The sequence below is a fragment of the Notothenia rossii genome (genome assembly GCF_949606895.1).
Source record: "Notothenia rossii genome assembly, chromosome: 1".
NCBI classification, from domain to species: Eukaryota; Metazoa; Chordata; class Actinopteri; order Perciformes; family Nototheniidae; genus Notothenia; species Notothenia rossii.
Genome location: NC_136912.1, coordinates 45229426 through 45249327, shown reverse-complemented (window position 1 = coordinate 45249327; position 19902 = coordinate 45229426). Strand labels below are relative to the sequence as shown.

The following is a 19902-nucleotide window of genomic DNA, read 5'->3' as shown; positions in this document are numbered from 1 at the left end:
AGACACACTCTCTAACTCTCTGATCTCTCTCTCTAACTGCTCTATAGCTCTCCTAGTGTTTGCAGTGGAGTAGGCTGTATACTGTTGACAGAACACTCTAATCTGAGCCTTTCCTACCTCCCACCACTGACTCAGGGAGGGAAAAGACTCTTTCTTTGATTTCCAGTTGATCCAAAACAAATTAAAATTCTCACAGAAAATCAAATCTTGTAAAATTTTATCATTAAACTGCCAGAACGATCTAAGTTTCTCTGTGTTGGATAAAACCAAATCCAAAGAAACTAGCTGATGATCTGTAAAACCAACAGGTTGGATGTGACAGTTCACTGCACGAGTAATAAAAGAAGAAGACATGTAAAATCTGTCTAGCCTGGCTGCACTGACGCCCCCATCTAGCATTCTCATCCAGGTGTATCGTTTAACGGAGGGATGTTTCATCCTCCACACATCCACTAAGTCAGCCTCTCTTATCACCTGTGACAGTAAAAGGGACGACTGAGGATGAGGCTCCCGTCCTATTCTGTCTAAAGTGACATTAGTGCAAACGTTCCAGTCCCCCCCCAGTATAACACACTCCCCCTGTACACTAGTGTCTAGCTTGTCTTTTAATAACTGAAACACAGATACACGTGCAGGGCCCTGATTGGGTGCATACACATTAATAAAAGTGAAACTGAACTCTAACAGTTCCACTTTCACCATCAAGGCTCTACCTGCCACTATCTCAGTGCTGGATAAAATCTTTACATTTAGAGAGGGGGAGAATAAAACAGCTATTCCAGCACTAAGGTTTGAGCCATGACTGAGTACATACTGACCCCCCCACCACATCCCCCAGTCCATCTCATTCAGGCTATCACTGTGCGTTTCCTGCAGAAATATCAAATCAAATTTTTTCTGATTAAAGACTTCTAACACTAAAGCTCTTTTCTGTGCACTTCTACCCCCGTTCATGTTCAAGGAAGCAACCCTTAAAGCCTGCATTAGAGGAAGGAGACAGAGAGAAAGAACAGACAGGTACACACAGCAGAGAGGAGACACCCAGTGTTGCATGATCATGTTGAAATTATTTAGACCTTTTCAGTTTCTTCCCTCTTTTGCTTCCTGGCGTATCTTTTTTCACAGCAGTTACATGCCTCCTGAGACGATAACGTTTCTTTTCATCCAGCAGGTCTAACCCTACAACTTTCTGAAGAGTTCTCACTGTATGAAGAAACTTGTCAATGTCAGGGAAAAAATCTCTCACTTCCACTGACTTGCCAAAAGACTCGTCTAAAAAGACATTAATCTCTTCCAAAGAATATATCTCTGCGTTCTGAGAGAGACTATCTGCAACTGAACCACAGTCAGAATCCCCCTCACCGTCTGTGTCCATCTCTGTCACCTCATTATTGTCTGCAGCCTGTTGAAGCTCATTTTTCCGCCCAGAGCCAGACGGCAGCTCCTTCTGTGTGCCAACAGCCTCTACCTGTCCCACAGCACCAGTCCTCACCTGTCCTGCTACATCATCTCTCACCCGTTTACCTGTTTCCACATTTTTTCCTCTCACACTCACCACACTCTCTACAGTCCCTGTTTCATCTCTCACGATATTCATCCCTACTTCCTCCGCAGCCACCGGGGCCCCGGCGGGTGCAGCAGCAGCCCCCGCGACACCGGGTCCCGCTGCCGCGGACCAGGCCGCCCCGGGCACGGCCGCCCCCGGCTCGGCCGCCCCAGCGGCCCCCGGCTCAGCTGCCCCAGCGGCTCCCGGCCCGGCCTCCCCAGCGGCCCCCGGCTCGGCGGCCCCGGGCCCAGCCGCACCCGGCGGAGCGGCGTGCCTTCTCTGTGGACATGCAACACGTTTGTGACCCGACTCCCCGCACTCAAAACACTTTACGCTCCCTGAGCTCGCATAAACCATATAAAAACCCTCTTCGTGCCTCACCCGGAAGGACACATCTAGGGTCTGAGTGGGACAATTCAGAAACATGAAAACCTGTCACCGCAGAGAATGGACATGTTTTAACTTTTCCTCCTTACACCAAAGAGCAACAGTGCGGAGACTACTGGCAAACTTACCAAAACGCTTCAGCTCCCGTTCCAGCGCCTCATTCGGGATGAACGGAGGAACGCCAGACACAGTGATCCGCGTGGACGGTGTCGCCAGCGGTGAAACTTGAATGTATTCCTCGTTTTGCATTAATCCGCTCTCGATAAGTTCCGTCACATATTTCTGGTCTTTCAAAAAGACCACGACCGCTTTGTTCATGCGGGAAGCATAGGAGATATTTACATGACCGACCTGATCCCCCACAGCCAGCAGCACCTGCTCCACTGTGCTTGCGGCCTGAGCCACCAGCCGCACTCCGTGTCTCAGAGACACCGGCGGCGCCCCGGAGGACGCCATCCCCGCCACGAGGCACGGAAAAACACTAAATTAACAAATTAACCGTACTTGCAAAGGGTACAAAAATCCCAACGAAAGATCATACAGTTAAAGAAACGATTGAAACAGAAACACAAGAGTTAAAGTTGAAATTCCCTCTTCCCTCTTCAAACACACATCCACCACCGAAGAAGAAAAAGAAGAAGAAGAAGAAGAAGGAGAAGAAGAAGAAGAAGAAGAAGAAGAAGAAGAAGAAGAAGAAGAAGAAGAAGAAGAAGAAGAAGAAGAAGAAGAAGAAGAAGCCGACTCGGAGCTGTCCGACTTCAGGCGAGCTTTTTGAGACCTCGCCCGGCTACGATTGGCTATTCTCGTCTACTTTCGAGGCGAGCCGCAACGCGTCTCGAACAAGCCTACTACCAATAGAAATACATTGCTTTTAAAATCGTTCTGTGTGACACGAAAAAAAGGGGAAAATCAATAGATTAAATATCGTGACTATAAAACAAAATGCCGTGAGACTGGGTTGCCTCTTATGCTGTGCTGCAATGATTTTCATATTATGACGTTTATGGTTTTGTTCTGTTGTTTGCTTTTATTATCACATAAGTCCATTCACATCTTTTTTTTTTTTTAAATGTGCTTTAGAAATAAAGTTGACTTGACCTCGTACAGTATGTGAGGAGATGCTTTATTGACATCAAGTGAACAGACAAATAGTGATGTTATGATGGGAACAAAGACACACACTGTGAACACATACACTGCAGGCCGCACAACCAACACTATTGAAACAAACAGGAAATGTAATCAGACCATTTGGTCCTGAATGTGTCTTGGTAGACCCCCAACACACACTCTCTCTGCTGAGTACCAGGACACTGCTAAGACACAGTGTCACTATGAAGCTCCAACAACACGTACTATTGTCACAAAAAAATAAAATAATAATTCTAGAGCCAAATACATTTGACTAGTGATGTCCAAAAAGAAACTGATCCTGTTACATTTAGTCAATAGGCTATACCACTCATGCAGAAGTACACTGTTTATGTGACACTGTTGGCAATTTTGTTTGGATAAAATCATGGATGTTCAAAGGTATATTGATAAAAGCTGGTTATCCACTTTTAAAATAAATTGCTTAATGTGACTAGGGTCCTGTTATGATAATATGAATGTCAGATTTGTGACTGATGGCTCAAACTGCTCACGGACATGAGGGTTAGCATTGAAAATTAAAATCTTTGAAGCTAATGAGCTAGCTGCTAACTGTTTGTCTGAGACACCAGCTACTTTTTCTACGGTTAATATTCTTGCGTGCTAAATCATTTATACATTGTATTTTTCCATGCCTTATTACTTATTAAATGTCACTTCTGGTGTCCAAGAAATATTATTCAAGTTACGATTGAGATGTAGGAACGATTCAAAGTGTACTTATTGCTAAAGGGTTAGCAACACAACACAGTGTATGCTAAAACCTTAGCCTGTAGCTGATGATCTACCAAGAACACAAACATTATATTAGAGTTATTTGAATCATTCAATAAACCAAATACTATTTGCCATGTAATAAAGTGCAGTTAAAATGCGATAAATAGTCTACAGCTTAGGAAAAATCATTTTTGTGTTGCTATAAGGTTGATCATTTAGCTGACCTGTTCATTTGGTTACACTGCTTGACATGAAGTGTAAATCATGCAGATAATTAACAATCTTTGTCTCTGCTTTACAGCATTAACAGTATAACTTATACATGATATATTATGTATCATTCCCTGATCCTACTGTCATTAACTACGTACATAAGGCTGCTGATTTGAACAGAAGAGATGCTATAGGCATATACATGTTTTACAAAACTTTACATAAAAATAAAACATGTTTTTATCTTTTCAGATTCTGTTGCACCGGTCAAGTCATACAAATAATATTTCCTGGTTATTAAAAGACACTTTCTGCTTTTTAAGATTACATTTTAAAATATTCCAATATTATTGTGCTGTTATATACTTTGTAATTTACATGTAGAACAGACTGGTTATTTGGGTAATCCTCATGCTCCCCTCTCCTAGTTAAAGGCTACTTAGAAGCAAAGGAGTAACAGCCTCCTGATAACGTGTGATGATAGCTGCTGAGTCACTGTTGCCAAAGCTAAAACCTAAGTGGCCTCAACGACTGTCGCTATGGTGTGGAATCAATGTTCTCTATACTATACAATATATCAATGTTACATTTAGAACTGTTAGTGCAACAATAAGACGTTATCAGTCAAATATAGCATCTTGCACAAACTGTGATAACAACATGTCATCATTTTGAGCAAATTCTATATTGGGATTAGACTTGTTTATTAAAGGTCCCATGTCATGGCCATTTCTACTGATCATATTTCCATTGTTGAGGTCTACTAGAATAGATTTATAATGTGCAATTTTCCAAAATCACATTGCTTTCTCATACAGCACCTCTGTATAGTATGTGTATTCACACTCTGTCCTAAACGGCTTGTTGGAGCTCTTGCCCCCCCCCTCCCTGTGAGCCCAGTGTGCTCTGATTGGTCGGGACGTTGCGAGGCTCGCTGCTGCGAGGAGCGGACAGGTTTCCGGGTCGGCGATACAGCGAGAACAAGCGAAACTCATCCTGAGCACACACAAACACTCACAGCCGAAGTAAAAACAATAAGTGTGGCTTGATATTGAGTAAGAAAAAGGTTTATAACGCTGTGAGAATGGGTCTGTGGAGAGCATTTCTCCGCCATCACAACTCGTCTATTACCAGCGTTCAGGGAGCTCTATGCAAGTCAATGGGGACTCCCTGTTAGTTAGCCAAGGGATCCTGGTGTGTGAGGTGCTCTGCACAGTACCCAGGAAGCAAACAATGGAAGAAGATAAATCTCCAACGAGGCGTTCTGGGGCCGCATAGACAGGTCTTTTCTGTGTTAGAGTTTTACTCGCTACAGGGTGTACTTTGAGGGTTTGTGACTCTGCAGACCGTTTACATGCAGAAAAACCTTCATAACACACAAGGGGACGGGTAATAACCAGAAAAGCATGACATGGGACCTTTAACTTCCGTGTATTGCCTGATAAACACATATAAAAAATAAAACATAAGATCATTTCAGAAGCCTCTGAGCCTTTAACTTAACAGGTAATGACTGGCTGTGATCAGACCCCCCTTAACACTCTAATAACATTGATATTTGCACCAGCATCATTGTGCAAGCCTACTGTCTTTACTTGGTTAAAAGATAATAGACAAATAATTGAGTGGTGCTTTATTTTCCAGGCAGTGGCTTATTGTGTGTGTGTGTGTGTGTGTGTGTGTGTGTGTGTGTGTGTGTGTGTGTGTGTGTGTGTGTGTGTGTGTGTGTGTGTGTGTGTGTGTGTGTGTGTGTGTGTGTGTGTGTGTGTGTGTGTGTGTGTGTGTGTGTGTGTGTGTGTAAGCTGCTAGTGATGACTGCTGGTGTACTGTACTTGCGATTGTCATTTGTACTTTAGATTTTTGCTTCATGATCAGCATATATTTGTATATTTATTTTGACTACAGTATTTGTTTGAGCTGTTATTTTCCAACAAAAAATGTGGAATACCACAATAACAGAACAAAGCTTGACAAACATATAGTAAACATAAACATATAGTGACAGACATTATTTCCCAGTCAAATTAAGCTGTTTCTTATTTGCAGACCACATGTTGGTGTTCCCACGCTTCCTCCTCTGACACTGTGGTACAGACATATTCAGGATATGTGAGTATATCGTTCCATCACTTCTTCTCATGATCGCTGCTGCGTCTTGAGTTGCTGTCTTTCCGCGCACCGAGACACCTCACCCCTTCCATCAGCATGGGGGTCCCATGTTGTTGGTCTGTACAGAGGGAGTAAGTAAAGAGAGCATTAAGTATTACACTTTGTACAGGAAATTTGATCAGGACACTGCTGCATTCATTGTGGGGCTTATCCCAAGGACTCTTTAAACAAAGAAGCAGGCAGCATATCTTTGAGGCAGTGCTGGAAAGCAAATAGGTAAATCTACTCAAGTACTATACTTAACCCTTTGGAGTCGACAGTCCGCCGGCGTGATCAGATCATGTAACCTGTTCAAGCCGGCACTGCATATAAACAACAGTCGGACCAACTTCTACTCTTCTACAGTCCAGAGGTAAATGACCTTGAAGCAGGCCGCTGTGTCTGTAAATGCTTTGGCTAACATGTTGTATGACTGTGTTGTGATTGTGTGTTTTAAAATTGTCTGTAACTGTGCTGTTACCATTCTTGGGCCCGGACTCTCTTGAAAAATAGATTTGTAATCTCAATGAGACCTATCCTGGTTAAATAAATAAATAAAATAAATAAGAGGTAAATGTTCTACTTGTACTCCTTTACCAGTTTGTGTGTGTGTGTGTGTGTGTGTGTGTGTGTGTGTGTGTGTGTGTGTGTGTGTGTGTGTGTGTCCTGTGGGCACCTACCAATGACCTTGACCTGGAAGGTGACCTTCAGTTGGCTTCCTTTCCTCCCTCTGGTCGCCAGAGTGAGCTCCTCATGCAGCACTCCCTCCTGGTGAGTCCTGTACTCACAGGTTACCTTCACCCCCCCTGTGAGAGGGAGAGGCTTCATCACATCATTTACATTTGCTTACACTATTTAGAAGTGTACCCTAGATGTAGGTAACTAAGTACATTTACTCAAGTACTGTACTTAAATACAATTGTGAGGTACTTACTATATATTATTATAGTATTTCCATTTTTTGCTACTTTGTACTTCTACTCCACTACAATTATGTAGTAACTTTAGTTGCTTTGCAGATATAGATTAATGATAAACAATATAATCAACACTTAAATCACACTTTGGTTCCACCTGGATTAAATTCACATTCTAACCTGCAGTAAATAAAGTCATTACAATGAGTTCCACCTCAACAGCTGAGATAACATTTTAATGATCAATAATTATAATCAAAACAGATATTATTCTGAAATGAGCCAATCTACACAATGACTACTTTAAGTATATTTAGATGCAAATATTTTGTACTTTTACTTAAGTAATTAATTTTGAAAGCAGGACTTTTACTCCTACACTTTGGTATTTCTACTTTTATTTAAGTACAAGCTCTAGCTCTTTCTTCCACCTCTGATTTCTACTAATGATTGTGTGTATCCTGTTTACTTCTGTTCAGCGTTAGACACCGGACTGACGTAGAAAGAGCAAGGTGAGGGCGTTAGACACCGGACTGACTTAGAAAGAGCAAGGTGAGGGCGTTAGACACCGGACTGACGTAGAAGGAGCAAGGTGAGGGCGTTAGACACTGGACTGACTTAGAAAGAGCAAGGTGAGGGCGTTAGACACTGGACTGACTTAGAAAGAGCAAGGTGAGGGCGTTAGACACCGGACTGATGTAGAAGGAGCAAGGTGAGGGCGTTAGACACTGGACTGACGTAGAAGGAGCAAGGTGAGGGCGTTAGACACTGGACTGATGTAGAAGGAGCAAGGTGAGGGCGTTAGACACTGGACTGACGTAGAAGGAGCAAGGTGAGGGCGTTAGACACTGGACTGATGTAGAAGGAGCAAGGTGAGGGCGTTAGACACCGGACTGATGTACAAGGAGCAAGGTGAAGGCGTTAGACACCAGGCTGATGTAGAAGGAGCAAGGTGAGGGCGTTAGACACCGGACTGACTTAGAAGGAGCAAGGTGAGGGCGTTAGACACCGGACTGATGTAGTGAGGGCGTTAGACACTGGACTGACGTAGAAGGAGCAAGGTGAGGGCGTTAGACAATGGACTGACGTAGAAGGAGCAAGGTGAGGGCGTTAGACACCGGACTGACGTAGAAGGAGCAAGGTGAGGGCGTTAGACACCGGACTGACTTAGAAAGAGCAAGGTGAGGGCGTTAGACACTGGACTGACGTAGAAGGAGCAAGGTGAGGGCGTTAGACACCGGACTGACGTAGAAGGAGCAAGGTGAGGGCGTTAGACACTGGACTGACGTAGAAGGAGCAAGGTGAGGGCGTTAGACACCGGACTGACGTAGAAGGAGCAAGGTGAGGGCGTTAGACACCGGACTGACTTAGAAAGAGCAAGGTGAGGGCGTTAGACACTGGACTGACGTAGAAGGAGCAAGGTGAGGGCGTTAGACACCGGACTGACGTAGAAGGAGCAAGGTGAGGGCGTTAGAAACCGGACTGACTTAGAAGGAGCAAGGTGAGGGCGTTAGACACTGGACTGACGTAGTGAGGGCGTTAGACACTGGACTGACGTAGAAAGAGCAAGGTGAGGGCGTTAGACACCGGACTGACTTAGAAAGAGCAAGGTGAGGGCGTTAGACACTGGACTGACGTAGTGAGGGCGTTAGACACCGGACTGACGTAGAAAGAACAAGGTGAGGGCGTTAGACACCGGACTGACGTAGAAGGAGCAAGGTGAGGGCGTTAGACACTGGACTGACTTAGAAAGAGCAAGGTGAGGGCGTTAGACACTGGACTGACGTAGAAGGAGCAAGGTGAGGGCGTTAGACACCGGACTGACGTAGAAGGAGCAAGGTGAGGGCGTTAGACACTGGACTGACGTAGAAGGAGCAAGGTGAGGGCGTTAGACACCGGACTGACGTAGAAGGAGCAAGGTGAGGGCGTTAGACACCGGACTGACTTAGAAAGAGCAAGGTGAGGGCGTTAGACACCGGACTGACTTAGAAAGAGCAAGGTGAAGGCGTTAGACACTGGACTGACGTAGTGAGGGCGTTAGACACCGGACTGACGTAGAAAGAACAAGGTGAGGGCGTTAGACACCGGACTGACGTAGAAGGAGCAAGGTGAGGGCGTTAGACACTGGACTGACGTAGAAGGAGCAAGGTGAGGGCGTTAGACACTGGACTGATGTAGAAGGGGCAAGGTGAGGGCGTTAGACACTGGACTGACGTAGAAGGAGCAAGGTGAGGGCGTTAGACACCGGACTGACTTAGAAAGAGCAAGGTGAGGGCGTTAGACACCGGACTGACGTAGAAAGAGCAGGTGAGGGCGTTAGACACTGGACTGACGTAGTGAGGGCGTTAGACACCGGACTGACTTAGAAAGAGCAGTTGAGGGCGTTAGACACCGGACTGACGTAGTGAGGGCGTTAGACACTGGACTGACGTAGAAAGAGCAAGGTGAGGGCGTTACACACCGGACTGACTTAGAAAGAGCAAGGTGAGGGCGTTAGACACTGGACTGATGTAGAAAGAGCAAGGTGAGGGCGTTAGACACCGGACTGACGTAGAAGGAGCAAGGTGAGGGCGTTAGACACCGGACTGACTTAGAAAGAGCAAGGTGAGGGCGTTAGACACCGGACTGACTTAGAAAGAGCAAGGTGAGGGCGTTAGACACTGGACTGACGTAGTGAGGGCGTTAGACACCGGACTGACGTAGAAAGAACAAGGTGAGGGCGTTAGACACCGGACTGACGTAGAAGGAGCAAGGTGAGGGCGTTAGACACTGGACTGACGTAGTGAGGGCGTTAGACACTGGACTGACGTAGAAGGAGCAAGGTGAGGGCGTTAGACACTGGACTGATGTAGAAGGAGCAAGGTGAGGGCGTTAGACACTGGACTGACGTAGAAGGAGCAAGGTGAGGGCGTTAGACACCGGACTGACTTAGAAAGAGCAGGTGAGGGCGTTAGACACTGGACTGACGTAGTGAGGGCGTTAGACACCGGACTGACTTAGAAAGAGCAGGTGAGGGCGTTAGACACCGGACTGACGTAGTGAGGGCGTTAGACACTGGACTGACGTAGAAAGAGCAAGGTGAGGGCGTTAGACACCGGACTGACTTAGAAAGAGGAAGGTGAGGGCGTTAGACACTGGACTGATGTAGAAAGAGCAAGGTGAGGGCGTTAGACACCGGACTGACGTAGAAAGAGCAAGGTGAGGGCGTTAGACACTGGACTGACGTAGTGAAGGCGTTAGACACCGGACTGACTTAGAAAGAGCAAGGTGAGGGCGTTAAGACACTGGACTGACGTAGAAGGAGCAAGGTGAGGGCGTTAGACACCGGACTGATGTAGTGAGGGCGTTAGACACTGGACTGACGTAGAAGGAGCAAGGTGAGGGCGTTAGACAGTGGACTGACGTAGAAGGAGCAAGGTGAGGGCGTTAGACACCGGACTGACGTAGAAAGAGCAGGTGAGGGCGTTAGACACTGGACTGACGTAGTGAAGGCGTTAGACACTGGACTGACGTAGAAGGAGCAAGGTGAGGGCGTTAGACACTGGACTGACGTAGTGAGGGCGTTAGACACTGGACTGACGTAGAAGGAGCAAGGTGAGGGCGTTAGACACTGGACTGACGTAGAAGGAGCAAGGTGAGGGCGTTAGACACCGGACTGACTTAGAAAGAGCAAGGTGAGGGCGTTAGACACCGGACTGACGTAGAAAGAGCAGGTGAGGGCGTTAGACACTGGACTGACGTAATGAAGGCGTTAGACACTGGACTGACGTAGAAGGAGCAAGGTGAGGGCGTTAGACACTGGACTGACTTAGAAAGAGCAAGGTGAGGGCGTTAGACACTGGACTGACGTAGAAGGAGCAAGGTGAGGGCGTTAGACACCGGACTGACGTAGAAGGAGCAAGGTGAGGGCGTTAGACACTGGACTGACGTAGAAGGAGCAACGTGAGGGCGTTAGACACCGGACTGACTTAGAAAGAGCAAGGTGAGGGCGTTAGATACCGGACTGACGTAGAAAGAGCAGGTGAGGGCGTTAGACACTGGACTGACGTAGTGAGGGCGTTAGACACCGGACTGACTTAGAAAGAGCAGGTGAGGGCGTTAGACACCGGACTGACGTAGTGAGGGCGTTAGACACTGGACTGACGTAGAAAGAGCAAGGTGAGGGCGTTACACACCGGACTGACTTAGAAAGAGCAAGGTGAGGGCGTTAGACACTGGACTGATGTAGAAAGAGCAAGGTGAGGGCGTTAGACACCGGACTGACGTAGAAGGAGCAAGGTGAGGGCGTTAGACACTGGACTGACGTAGAAAGAGCAAGGTGAGGGCGTTACACACCGGACTGACTTAGAAAGAGCAAGGTGAGGGCGTTAGACACTGGACTGATGTAGAAAGAGCAAGGTGAGGGCGTTAGACACCGGACTGACGTAGAAGGAGCAAGGTGAGGGCGTTAGACACTGGACTGACGTAGTGAGGGCGTTAGACACCGGACTGACGTAGAAAGAACAAGGTGAGGGCGTTAGACACCGGACTGAATTAGAAAGAGCAAGGTGAGGGCGTTAGACACTGGACTGACGTAGTGAGGGCGTTAGACACTGGACTGACGTAGAAAGAGCAAGGTGAGGGCGTTAGACACCGGACTGACTTAGAAAGAGCAAGGTGAGGGCGTTAGACACTGGACTGACGTAGTGAGGGCGTTAGACACCGGACTGACGTAGAAAGAACAAGGTGAGGGCGTTAGACACCGGACTGACGTAGAAGGAGCAAGGTGAGGGCGTTAGACACTGGACTGACTTAGAAAGAGCAAGGTGAGGGCGTTAGACACTGGACTGACGTAGAAGGAGCAAGGTGAGGGCGTTAGACACCGGACTGACGTAGAAGGAGCAAGGTGAGGGCGTTAGACACTGGACTGACGTAGAAGGAGCAAGGTGAGGGCGTTAGACACCGGACTGACGTAGAAGGAGCAAGGTGAGGGCGTTAGACACCGGACTGACTTAGAAAGAGCAAGGTGAGGGCGTTAGACACCGGACTGACTTAGAAAGAGCAAGGTGAAGGCGTTAGACACTGGACTGACGTAGTGAGGGCGTTAGACACCGGACTGACGTAGAAAGAACAAGGTGAGGGCGTTAGACACCGGACTGACGTAGAAGGAGCAAGGTGAGGGCGTTAGACACTGGACTGACGTAGAAGGAGCAAGGTGAGGGCGTTAGACACTGGACTGATGTAGAAGGGGCAAGGTGAGGGCGTTAGACACTGGACTGACGTAGAAGGAGCAAGGTGAGGGCGTTAGACACCGGACTGACTTAGAAAGAGCAAGGTGAGGGCGTTAGACACCGGACTGACGTAGAAAGAGCAGGTGAGGGCGTTAGACACTGGACTGACGTAGTGAGGGCGTTAGACACCGGACTGACTTAGAAAGAGCAGTTGAGGGCGTTAGACACCGGACTGACGTAGTGAGGGCGTTAGACACTGGACTGACGTAGAAAGAGCAAGGTGAGGGCGTTACACACCGGACTGACTTAGAAAGAGCAAGGTGAGGGCGTTAGACACTGGACTGATGTAGAAAGAGCAAGGTGAGGGCGTTAGACACCGGACTGACGTAGAAGGAGCAAGGTGAGGGCGTTAGACACCGGACTGACTTAGAAAGAGCAAGGTGAGGGCGTTAGACACCGGACTGACTTAGAAAGAGCAAGGTGAGGGCGTTAGACACTGGACTGACGTAGTGAGGGCGTTAGACACCGGACTGACGTAGAAAGAACAAGGTGAGGGCGTTAGACACCGGACTGACGTAGAAGGAGCAAGGTGAGGGCGTTAGACACTGGACTGACGTAGTGAGGGCGTTAGACACTGGACTGACGTAGAAGGAGCAAGGTGAGGGCGTTAGACACTGGACTGATGTAGAAGGAGCAAGGTGAGGGCGTTAGACACTGGACTGACGTAGAAGGAGCAAGGTGAGGGCGTTAGACACCGGACTGACTTAGAAAGAGCAGGTGAGGGCGTTAGACACTGGACTGACGTAGTGAGGGCGTTAGACACCGGACTGACTTAGAAAGAGCAGGTGAGGGCGTTAGACACCGGACTGACGTAGTGAGGGCGTTAGACACTGGACTGACGTAGAAAGAGCAAGGTGAGGGCGTTAGACACCGGACTGACTTAGAAAGAGGAAGGTGAGGGCGTTAGACACTGGACTGATGTAGAAAGAGCAAGGTGAGGGCGTTAGACACCGGACTGACGTAGAAAGAGCAAGGTGAGGGCGTTAGACACTGGACTGACGTAGTGAAGGCGTTAGACACCGGACTGACTTAGAAAGAGCAAGGTGAGGGCGTTAAGACACTGGACTGACGTAGAAGGAGCAAGGTGAGGGCGTTAGACACCGGACTGATGTAGTGAGGGCGTTAGACACTGGACTGACGTAGAAGGAGCAAGGTGAGGGCGTTAGACAGTGGACTGACGTAGAAGGAGCAAGGTGAGGGCGTTAGACACCGGACTGACGTAGAAAGAGCAGGTGAGGGCGTTAGACACTGGACTGACGTAGTGAAGGCGTTAGACACTGGACTGACGTAGAAGGAGCAAGGTGAGGGCGTTAGACACTGGACTGACGTAGTGAGGGCGTTAGACACTGGACTGACGTAGAAGGAGCAAGGTGAGGGCGTTAGACACTGGACTGACGTAGAAGGAGCAAGGTGAGGGCGTTAGACACCGGACTGACTTAGAAAGAGCAAGGTGAGGGCGTTAGACACCGGACTGACGTAGAAAGAGCAGGTGAGGGCGTTAGACACTGGACTGACGTAATGAAGGCGTTAGACACTGGACTGACGTAGAAGGAGCAAGGTGAGGGCGTTAGACACTGGACTGACTTAGAAAGAGCAAGGTGAGGGCGTTAGACACTGGACTGACGTAGAAGGAGCAAGGTGAGGGCGTTAGACACCGGACTGACGTAGAAGGAGCAAGGTGAGGGCGTTAGACACTGGACTGACGTAGAAGGAGCAACGTGAGGGCGTTAGACACCGGACTGACTTAGAAAGAGCAAGGTGAGGGCGTTAGATACCGGACTGACGTAGAAAGAGCAGGTGAGGGCGTTAGACACTGGACTGACGTAGTGAGGGCGTTAGACACCGGACTGACTTAGAAAGAGCAGGTGAGGGCGTTAGACACCGGACTGACGTAGTGAGGGCGTTAGACACTGGACTGACGTAGAAAGAGCAAGGTGAGGGCGTTACACACCGGACTGACTTAGAAAGAGCAAGGTGAGGGCGTTAGACACTGGACTGATGTAGAAAGAGCAAGGTGAGGGCGTTAGACACCGGACTGACGTAGAAGGAGCAAGGTGAGGGCGTTAGACACTGGACTGACGTAGAAAGAGCAAGGTGAGGGCGTTACACACCGGACTGACTTAGAAAGAGCAAGGTGAGGGCGTTAGACACTGGACTGATGTAGAAAGAGCAAGGTGAGGGCGTTAGACACCGGACTGACGTAGAAGGAGCAAGGTGAGGGCGTTAGACACTGGACTGACGTAGTGAGGGCGTTAGACACCGGACTGACGTAGAAAGAACAAGGTGAGGGCGTTAGACACCGGACTGAATTAGAAAGAGCAAGGTGAGGGCGTTAGACACCGGACTGACTTAGAAAGAGCAAAGTGAGGGCGTTAGACACTGGACTGACGTAGTGAGGGCGTTAGACACCGGACTGACGTAGAAAGAACAAGGTGAGGGCGTTAGACACCGGACTGACGTAGAAGGAGCAAGGTGAGGGCGTTAGACACTGGACTGACGTAGTGAGGGCGTTAGACACTGGACTGACGTAGAAGGAGCAAGGTGAGGGCATTAGACACCGGACTGACTTAGAAAGAGCAAGGTGAGGGCGTTAGACACCGGACTGACGTAGAAAGAGCAGGTGAGGGCGTTAGACACTGGACTGACGTAGTGAGGGCGTTAGACACCGGACTGACTTAGAAAGAGCAGGTGAGGGCGTTAGACACCGGACTGACGTAGTGAGGGCGTTAGACACTGGACTGACGTAGAAAGAGCAAGGTGAGGGCGTTAGACACCGGACTGACTTAGAAAGAGGAAGGTGAGGGCGTTAGACACTGGACTGATGTAGAAAGAGCAAGGTGAGGGCGTTAGACACCGGACTGACGTAGAAAGAGCAAGGTGAGGGCGTTAGACACTGGACTGACGTAGTGAAGGCGTTAGACACCGGACTGACTTAGAAAGAGCAAGGTGAGGGCGTTAAGACACTGGACTGACGTAGAAGGAGCAAGGTGAGGGCGTTAGACACCGGACTGATGTAGTGAGGGCGTTAGACACTGGACTGACGTAGAAGGAGCAAGGTGAGGGCGTTAGACAGTGGACTGACGTAGAAGGAGCAAGGTGAGGGCGTTAGACACCGGACTGACGTAGAAGGAGCAAGGTGAGGGCGTTAGACACCGGACTGACTTAGAAAGAGCAAGGTGAGGGCGTTAGACACTGGACTGACGTAGAAGGAGCAAGGTGAGGGCGTTAGACACTGGACTGACGTAGAAGGAGCAAGGTGAGGGCGTTAGACACCGGACTGACGTAGAAGGAGCAAGGTGAGGGCGTTAGACACTGGACTGACGTAGAAGGAGCAAGGTGAGGGCGTTAGAAACCGGACTGACTTAGAAGGAGCAAGGTGAGGGCGTTAGACACTGGACTGACGTAGAAGGAGCAAGGTGAGGGCGTTAGACACCGGACTGACTTAGAAAGAGCAAGGTGAGGGCGTTAGACACTGGACTGACATAGAAGGAGCAATGTGAGGGCGTTAGACACCGGGCTGATGTAGAAAGAGCAAGGTGAGGGCGTTAGACACCGGACTGATGTAGAAGGAGCAAGGTGAGGGCGTTGGACACTGGACTGATGTAGAAGGAGCAAGGTGAGGGCGTTAGACACCGGACTGATGTAGAAGCAGCAAGGTGAGGGCGTTAGACACCAGGCTGATGTAGAAGGAGCAAGGTGAGGGCGTTAGACACTGGACTGATGTAGAAGGAGGGCCAGTGATATTCCTGATTCACTCAGCAAAGTGCTGCAGTGCAGTGGTGTGTCTTCTACCTGTGCTTCAGCTGCACTTTATAGTGTATAGCTGGCCTAGTATGTGAGGTGAGGAGATAGAAAGAGAGTGATGATACAGCGTTAGCTAAGATTGTTTTCACTAAGATTGAGTGATCTGTGACTAATTTGTGTCACTGCAATAGGGAATGGGAGCCGCAGTGTATTCTGGGGCGTCACAGCCATCTTTGGAGCGTCTATAGCATCAGCAGTATCCATTAATACAGTATCAGCAGTTCTGGTCATCTGTCAGCAGTTTTGTATCCAAAATGAATAAAGTACATGTGAAATATAAATGCCCTCACAAATAGAAGCTCTGAAATAAATCCAGCTCATTGGTCACTGTGTCTCCCTCCTAACTCCTGATGAATGTGTGATGGGGCCTCACTCACCCTCCGGTGTGGAGGTGATGCGCTGCACCCGGAGGCTGGGGAACTTCCGGCTGGGAGAGGAGGAAGGGAGGCAGGAGAGCTCTTTGCCCAGAGTAGGGACGTCTGGGACCGTGAAGACGATCTCATACAAGTGGTGGCTCTTCAGGAAACCAGCCTGGAGAGGAGGTTTGGAGTGGGAGGGAGGGGGAGACAGACATTATATCTGACCCAGGTGGCACTAAAGTAAACTTCTCAACACATACGGCTCATTCCATACGCATAAAGGTTCCACAGACCAGATTTAAACACCAAGTGAGCCATGCAACAGCCCTATGGCTCGTTTGTTTTTACATTAACACATAACATGGACATCATTTTGATAAGGTCCACCTGAATGAGCTTTTCCCTCCCTAAGAATTGGATATAATTGTGCTATGCTAACAGGACTCGTTGAAAATTAAAGAGTTTGGGAACTCTGCAGGTCTCCCTTGAAAAAGAGATCGTTGATCTCAATGGGATTTGACCGGGTTAAATAAGTGCTGACTTGTATTTCTACCTATCTGCCGATATAAATGGTATATATATGTTGTCTTTTATTAGGCATTAGGACAATATATTGCTTGGGCGTAAACCCATCATTTCTTAAAGACTATGATAGACTGAAATAAGATGATACATTCATCGTGGAATGACCCTTATCCAGAGGTGGAGGAAATACTAAGATTGTGTACTTAAGTAAAAGTAGAAAAGTATTCTCATCAAAATATAGTTAAAGTACCAAAAGTAAAAGTAGTGATTGTGCAGATTGGTCCATTTCAGAATAATATATATGATATATTTTAATAATGATTGATCATTAAAGTGTTATCAAAGCTGGTAAAGGTGCAACTAGTTTGAATGACTTTGTATACTGCAGGGTAGCTTGTGAATGTACTCCAGGTGGAACTAAAGTCTGATTCAACACTTGATTAGATTTCACATCATTCATCCAGATCTGTAAAGTAACTAACGGTATTAAATAAATACAGTGGAGTAACATTTACCTCTGAATTGTAGTGGTGTAGAAGTACAAACTAGCAGAACATTTAAATACTCAAGTAAAGTACAAGCCCCTTAAAATTGTACTTAAGTACAGTACTTGAGTAAATGTACTTAGTTACTTTACACCACTGCCCTTATCAAATTGTAAAGCTGCTTCATGTGAAAAGATAAAAAAAAAAAAAACACACACACACACACCTTGACCAGGTAGCCTCCATCCTTCTCCAGCACAGCGATGAGGGTACTGAGGTTGAGCTCGTCGTCTCTCCGTGACGGAGAGCCGGGGGGCTCGTCGTCGTCGTCAGGGAAACGCACCCCACCGGCCTTCGAGGTGTATCCTGGTGACGGAGAGGTGGATATGATTATAATGAATAGAGAAATACAACAAGGTGTTCAAAAGAGCTAAATCATGAAGGTTTTATACATTCCTGTAGAGCAGGAAGTGAAATAAACTCAACACAAATTCTCAAGGGATGGCAAATAGAAACAGGAATAATTATGTCTCATGTAAATGTTCATTTGTCATGACTGTCAGCTAGGTATGGGCACGGGTAAAACTTACCTTTTCTTCCTGATGCCATGGTAATCTGGTTAGGAAATGGGAAGTGTTGTCATCACTGTCCTCCCCACCGACAGACACACAGAGACAGGGTCATGCTTTCAGGAAGTGTGGAAATGACAGCAGAGTGACACCAATACAGTTATTATTCCTATTGATTTCATAAAAAGTTGAAATATTTCAAGTAACTATTATGAATAGATTATCTTAGATGTTGAGGACCTTCAGTCAGCATATGCGATGAAATGTAATCAAAGCCTACATTCTTTATCCCGATTTATTTTTCATATCTTTCATACGCAAAAGTAATGGCATGTGGGTCCTTCCAGCATGTTCCAATAACCCATGTCCAAAAAGCTAAAACATGCATTTGTTGTGTTCAATAAATATAATTGGCCTTTGATCAAATACATTTGTAGGAAAAGTGGTTTCAAATGATTGAATATATCATTGTATTCTGCAGCTAGCATTAAGAGGTAAACACTAACGTTAGCATTGATTTGCAGAGTTGCATTTTCTGCAGTTTCATTTATTATCTTTAGTATAATTAAATGTTTATATATAATTTACTGTAATCCCAGAACAGGAATTGCCTTTCTGTATTTGCACCTGGGAGCCTAAGCATGTTATGGTTGCAACCATTAACCCTTTTTCTTAACAATAACTCAAAATGAACACAACTGTGTTTTATATTTATGGTTATATTAAATAGTTCATTTTTTTTCTCAAATACATAATACAAATATGAGTAAAGGGTTCAAGTTATTATTTTAAATTGTCTTCCAACTGTGGAATGACCCATGTGTGCATGTATTCTCCTCCAGTGTAGACAGCCAAACAGAGCCAAACATCCTCACATGAAAACTGTGGCTTTTGGAACACTGTAATGAAAATGAGCATTTGTTCATTCTAAAGTCCTAACAGGGTGGACAGTAAAGCGCAGAGGATTTGTTGTTACTGCAGTAAAAGGCAGAAGGCACCTCCCTGCTCCAAACACAGAGACCCTCCCATCCCCTCAGCATCCTGACCACAGGCCTGTGAGAGTGGCGGTACGTACCGTTAGTGCCGCCGGTGGAGCCTCTCTACACCAGGGAAAGCAGCGAGGACATGTCGCTTCTTAACTCACAGTGTGACACAGCCATGCGTTTTACTGGTATTCCCTGTGAGTCTCTGTCCCGCCCGTCCCAGGTGTCCCGCGAGCGATCAGCAGCTAAAATGGCTCTGCCGTGGCCCGTGATGCTTCATGCACGAGAGCGTGTCCTCCTCAGCGGACACGCGCCTGGCGTTTGCGTCGTGTGGCCAGCAGCTAGCAGCTAAAGTCTGTAGTAATACTAGCTACACAAACGCTACATAAAAGCTAACTACACGGGCTATTTATTATTCAATTACATTCTAAAGCAGACAGAGGTGAGAGGGTGGCGTCAAAACAGAGCCGACACCCTATGTGACTGCCATAGACTGCTCAGAGCAGGCTGTCGGCACTTGGCTTGGTAACAGCAAGGTCGCTGGTTCAAGTCCCCGATTGGACCAAGTGGTGTGGACTAAAACATTGAGAAGTACCTCCTCAGGTTGCTCTTAAGCAAGGCACTGCACCATAGACTGTATATCACTTGACTCTTGCACTTTGTTTGAAAGCTGCCCAAACTTAGAGCTCCTGCATTTACATGTGGTCTTATGTGATTTAATATTGCATTTCCGGCCAATAAAGAATTATGATAGGAAGATTGATACTTTTTAATATGGATTGATATTGTTTAGGAATAAAAGCCTCTACTCCATTCCACTGTACACA

At 47.2% G+C, this 19902-nt stretch overlaps 1 protein-coding gene across 3 annotated transcripts; it reads right to left on the bottom strand.

The window, feature by feature from the left end:
• Positions 1–3037: 3037 nt before the first annotated feature.
• LOC307013946 (adipose-secreted signaling protein-like) lies at positions 3038–19737 on the bottom strand. 3 transcript variants are annotated; one of them, XM_079641588.1, is made up of 6 exons: positions 19168–19737; positions 18114–18138; positions 17750–17889; positions 16532–16685; positions 6844–6969; positions 3038–6242 (listed from the first exon to the last, which is right to left on the bottom strand). In XM_079641588.1, the coding sequence occupies exons 2-6, from the start codon at positions 18130–18132 to the stop codon at positions 6142–6144; spliced, it is 540 nt and encodes a 179-aa protein (XP_079497714.1). In that variant the 5' UTR covers positions 18133–18138; positions 19168–19737; the 3' UTR covers positions 3038–6141. The 3 variants fall into 3 exon arrangements, with proteins under 3 accessions (XP_079497714.1, XP_079497713.1, XP_079497712.1); XM_079641587.1 differs by having other exon boundaries at positions 18114–18168; positions 19168–19729; XM_079641586.1 differs by having other exon boundaries at positions 18114–18208; positions 19168–19728.
• Between the last annotated feature and the right edge of the window lie 165 nt (positions 19738–19902).

Bases quoted from the DNA above. Each gene is read 5' to 3' on its own strand.
- LOC307013946 (XM_079641588.1), bottom strand. The intron at 6,970-16,531 runs GTGAGTGAGGCC...TCCCTCTCACAG, and splicing joins CATCACCTCCACACCGGAGG to GGGGGGTGAAGGTAACCTGT. The intron at 6,243-6,843 runs GTAGGTGCCCAC...CCCTCTGTACAG, and splicing joins CTTCCAGGTCAAGGTCATTG to ACCAACAACATGGGACCCCC.